The 5061-nt window shown below is 42.2% G+C and overlaps 1 protein-coding gene across 1 annotated transcript; it reads left to right on the top strand.

Moving 5' to 3' along the window:
* Positions 1-545: 545 nt before the first annotated feature.
* On the top strand, positions 546-2506 carry LOC128691952 (gastrula zinc finger protein XlCGF57.1-like). Its single transcript, XM_053780941.2, has one exon. It carries the CDS (start codon positions 1106-1108, stop codon positions 2168-2170), a length of 1065 nt encoding a protein of 354 aa, XP_053636916.2. The 5' UTR covers positions 546-1105; the 3' UTR covers positions 2171-2506.
* Positions 2507-5061: the final 2555 nt, after the last annotated feature.

The raw sequence follows: 5061 nt of genomic DNA, 5'->3' as shown, positions 1-5061 counted from the left end.
ACAATAACAAATTGCACTCTATTAAACCACTTTTGGGTTTGTGGCCATCTTCTTACTACTGTTGCCATACTCAGGAGACTGTGCTCTCCCATCTTCACGTCGACCATACTCTCCTTACCTATGGGTATCTCATGGAATGATACCCTGTCCCTCTCTGTGAGGCTTGTCAGGCCTCTATTTCGGTTCTTCACTTTCTCATGGATTTCCCGGTTTACTAGCAAGCTCACAGGATTTATCTGCTGTTTTAAACAAAAACACAGTCCCAGTTTTTTCTCATGCACTGAGTGCTGCAGGATTTTTTTTTATGCTATGTATACTGACCACTCAGACCCATTCTCTCATATGTAGGCCTACCAGCTATCTCCTGCAAGATTGAAAGCTACTAGAATTTTGGCAGAGTACTATTGGATTGACACTGGCTTCTAAGCCATAATAATATGGGACTGACAGTGAATGGGTTAAAAGTGACAATTTTGTTTAGTGAAACGTGATAATTGGGAAAAAATCTTTTCTTGTTGAGTATGTGTTGTTGTTAATTGTGGAATATTGTACTATACTGACTCATGTTTCTATTGCAGAAATATTTTGTGGAAGATTACCAAGTTGTGTCTTGCCAGACATTATATCTTCAGTACTACAAGAAAGGCAACATCTGTTATCCTTGTGAATTTTTAACTACCTAAGTATTCCTAATTAAACAATTTTACTTTTGATATTGGGAATTCTATCTAAATATGCATGGTAGTTAATAGAAAAATACATGCTAGTAATACTGTAATTAATAATTTTCAGAAAAATCTGTATAAAAACAAGATAAAATAATAATAAAAGTGATGTTGAGTGTATCTGCAGTGTTCCACTACATATATTACTCTTTTAACACACAAAACAAAAATTATGATAGTGTTTTAATGCACAATATAAACTTTATTAGTGCTTATAAGTAGGGAAAGTTTTGCTTAAATAAATCTTAACATGGGAATATGTTCATAAGGAAAACTGTGTTTTCAGTCTCCAAAATAGTTGAAAAAACTATCTTGAAATAGACATGTGAGTACATAAGGAAGATTAACTATACCAATGTTGTATGACTAAAATATTTTAAATGAAATACCATTGTTTAAAAAATATGGAAAAACATAAAGAACGTACACCATATCAATGTTCAGAGTGTCTGAAATGTTTTAGTCAAAAAGGCCATCTTGTGACACATATGAGAGTACATACAGGAGATAAACCATATCAATGTTCAGAGTGTTTGAAATGTTTTAGTCAAAAATGCAATCTTGTGACACATATGAGAGTACATACAGGAGATAAACCATATCATTGTTCAGAGTGTCTGAAATGTTTTACTGATAAAAGCAATCTTGTGACACATATGAGAGTACATACAGGAGATAAACCATATCAATGTTCAGAGTGTCTGAAATGTTTTAGTGTGAAACGCAGTCTTGTGACACATGTGAAAATACATATAGGAGATAAACCATATCAGTGTTCAGAGTGTCTGAAATATTTTACTGATAAAAGCAATTTTGTTACACATATGAGAGTACATACAGGAGATAAACCATATCAATGTTCAGAGTGTCTGAAATGTTTTAGTGTGAAACGCAATCTTGAGACACATGTGAAAATACATACAGGAGATAAACCATATCAATGTTCAGAGTGTCTGAAATGTTTTAGTGTGAAACGCAGTCTTGTGACACATGTGAAAATACATACAGGAGACAAACCATATCAATGTTCAGAGTGTCTGAAATGTTTTAGTGTGAAACACAGTCTTGTGACACATATGAAAGTGCATTCAGGAGATAAACCATATCAATGTTCAGAGTGTTTGAAATGTTTTAGTCAAAAAAGCAATCTTGTGACACATATGAAAGTACATACAGGAGATAAGCCATATCAATGTTCGGAGTGTTTGAAATGTTTTAGTCAAAAAGGCAATCTTGTGACACATATGAAAGTACATGCAGGAGATAAACCATATCAATGTTCACAGTGTTTGAAATGTTTTAGTCAAAAAGGCAATCTTGTGAAACATATGAAAGTACATGCAGGAGATAAACCATATCAATGTTCACAGTGTTTGAAATGTTTTAGTCAAAAAGGCAATCTTGTGACACATATGAAAGTACATGCAGGAGATAAAATATGTTAGTGTTGAATGTTAAAGTAATATTTTAGTTATAAACTCATCAGAATATATAAAATGAATTTACCATAACAGTGTTGAGAGTGAAATATGTTACTAATAATAATAATAATAATAATAATATATTTGCTTACTACAAGTACATGTACAAGGTATACAGGCCTAGCTGGCATCAGTGACATTCTACTATATAGAAAGCCTCTTGTTACGCTGAGCATTTCCCACAAATTAGGGCCTTGGCCCAGGATGCAACCCACACCAGTCCACTAACTTCTAGGTACCCATCTTACTGATGGGTGAACATAGACAACCAGTGTAAAGAAACATGCCCAATGTTTCTATCCACACTCTTCAAGGGGGGCTCCTTGGCGTGGTGAAGAGGCTCTTGGTCTGAGGAATTAGACCTATCGGTCTTCTTCCTCAGACCGAACCTAATTACCCCCCAATCTCCCCTCCCCTATCCCATCCTCCCCATCCTCCCCTTTTTCCTTTCCTCCTCCCCCTCCCCACCCCTCCCTTTTGCCCTTCCTCTTTTTGTCCTTTGGGATTTCTCCCACAGGCACGCTAGTTCCTAGGTAGGGGAAAGGATACCGGGGTCCATCCCATTCCGTTGAGGTTCTTAGCGGTGGCGTAGTTTGCCATGGAATCTGGATCGCCTGGGGATGTCCCGATCCCTCTCCGGTATCCCGGAGTAGCTTTGGGTGTCTTTCGGGCGACGAGTGTATCTCTGGAAGCCACCTTTCGGATTCCGGGGGTGGTGGCCGAAGGAGGTATGCTTTGTGGTGGATATCCGGCCGCCCTCTCTTTTGTCCACCGAGGTAGCTCGGCAGATGTGAGGTTGCTATCCCGGATTGTTAGTTTACTAGCATGATGGGTAGGGTATGGCACGGGTTCCATGCTGCATCTGCGCTACTTGCGGTGCTGAGGTCCTCTTGGGCGCGGAGGGAGATTTCTGGCCCTTTCATTCCTCCTAGGACCTATCCCTCCCCGGTCCCCCCTTTTTTTTTCTTTTTTTTATTTTTATTTTCTTTTCTTCTTTCTTTTTTTTTCTTAAAAACAAAAAGAAAGAAGTAACCTAACCATGGCAGCCCTAGTCCATGAACCTGGTACCCCCGGGCCCCTTCTTGATACCGCACCCCGTTCTGACCCCGCCTCATCTTTGGACCACTCTTCAGACATTCCTCATGCCTCTGTACCTATTGCCGGTGCTGTTTCCTCACCCGCTTCAGGTACTGAGGCCTCGACTGACTCCTTCGATTTATCGGACCTTCGCTCTCCTCTGACTATGCTTCCGGCCTCTCCCTCTACGGTGCGGCAATTTTCAAATCGCCGACCCGTTCCACGTCGGACCAACTCTGGTCCCACGCCTAAACGCCAACGACAATTACCTGCTGATGATACTTCTCCACCTCGTTCTTCTCAGAAACGATCGACACGTCCTTCACTACCTTTCCACGCTCAGTTTCAGACTGAACAGTGGACTAAATTCTTCACTTTACGACCAACTTCCTCTACTGCCTATCTTTCTGACCATAGTATTGGCAAGGCACTCCTACGCCATGTTGGTAAAGATATTTCTTTTCATGCTCTTAAGAGCGGTACGCGCATCATTACCGTACAGAATGCTACCCAGGCTCATGAGCTCTCTCGTCTTTCCCATATCGATACTGTTCCTGTCACTCTTGAAAAACATCATTCCCTCAATTCTTGTAGTGGTACCGTCATTCTACCACATACCATAGTTCAACAAAATTTCCAGACATGTGGCACTGACATTCTAGAACAGCTGGAACTCCAAGATCTCCCAATCCTCAAGGTAGACACTTACGTTCTTCGTGCCCGTGGGCGGAGACAATACCCTAGCAATGTGGCTCGTTTAACTTTTGACAGCCGAGAACTCCCATCCTCAGTTTATATAGCAGGACATCGGTTACAAGTTCGAAAGGTGATCCCTACACCACAACAGTGTAGAAATTGCTGGCGATTTGGCCATCCAGCGAAATACTGCAGATCTATCGCCGAATGCCCAGTCTGTGGTGCCGATGACCATTCTAATACATCTTGCAATCGATCTCCCTCTTGCCTTAACTGTCATGAGGCTCACCCTTCGTACTCTCGCCGTTGTCAGGTCTATTTAAACGAGCGGGAAATCCGTTACCTCAAAGAGACAGAAGGTCTCCCTTATGCCATGGCAGTTTCTCATCTCCGCCTCCAAGGGAGACTCCCACGTGTTTCTTATTCCCGTGTTTCAAAACGTCCCCCCACTTCTGGTATCCCATCTTCACCCACCTCTGTGGTTACCTCTCCCATAATCACTCCTGTATCTAATCCTTTTGCTGTCCTCGGCTCAGACGTCCCTACTTCAACGCCTCAGTCTAATCTCGCTTCTTCGAGTTCTCTCTCACAAGCCTCAGTATCGACGAGACCTCGTACGACACCTCCTCCCAATCGTCCCTCTACTTCTCAAAAGTCAAAAAAAGGTCCGGTAACACCTCCTACCCATCTTCCACCTCCTCATTTTACCCTCCCTGTCTCTGTCCCTAGTTCTTCCCCTCTCACTGGCTCAGTTACAAGTGCAGAGGTTCACCCTCCTCCTCGTAATGTACCTTCCTCCCCTGTTCCCTCCCAAGTTTCTTCCTCTTCTGCCACCTCCCAGGTTCCTGCCACTTCTGTCCCCTGCCACGCTTCTCCAGTTCCCTCCACCCTTTCGCCCCCCCCCTACCTTGGTACAGTCCAATACAGTTCCAATCTTTACTCATCCTCCCCCTACCATTCCCAATATTGTCTCCCATACGACATCTCTGAATTCCGAAACACTTGAAGCAATCTCTGAATATATTGCAGAGACCAAACCATCAATGGACACTGATCCACCTTCCGCTCTTTCTCTCTCCTCT

Source organism: Cherax quadricarinatus, chromosome 75 (genome assembly GCF_038502225.1).
Source record: "Cherax quadricarinatus isolate ZL_2023a chromosome 75, ASM3850222v1, whole genome shotgun sequence".
Classification (NCBI taxonomy): Eukaryota; Metazoa; Arthropoda; class Malacostraca; order Decapoda; family Parastacidae; genus Cherax; species Cherax quadricarinatus.
The sequence above is the reverse complement of the archived record's forward strand: the minus strand, read 5'-3'. Positions and strand labels throughout refer to the sequence as shown.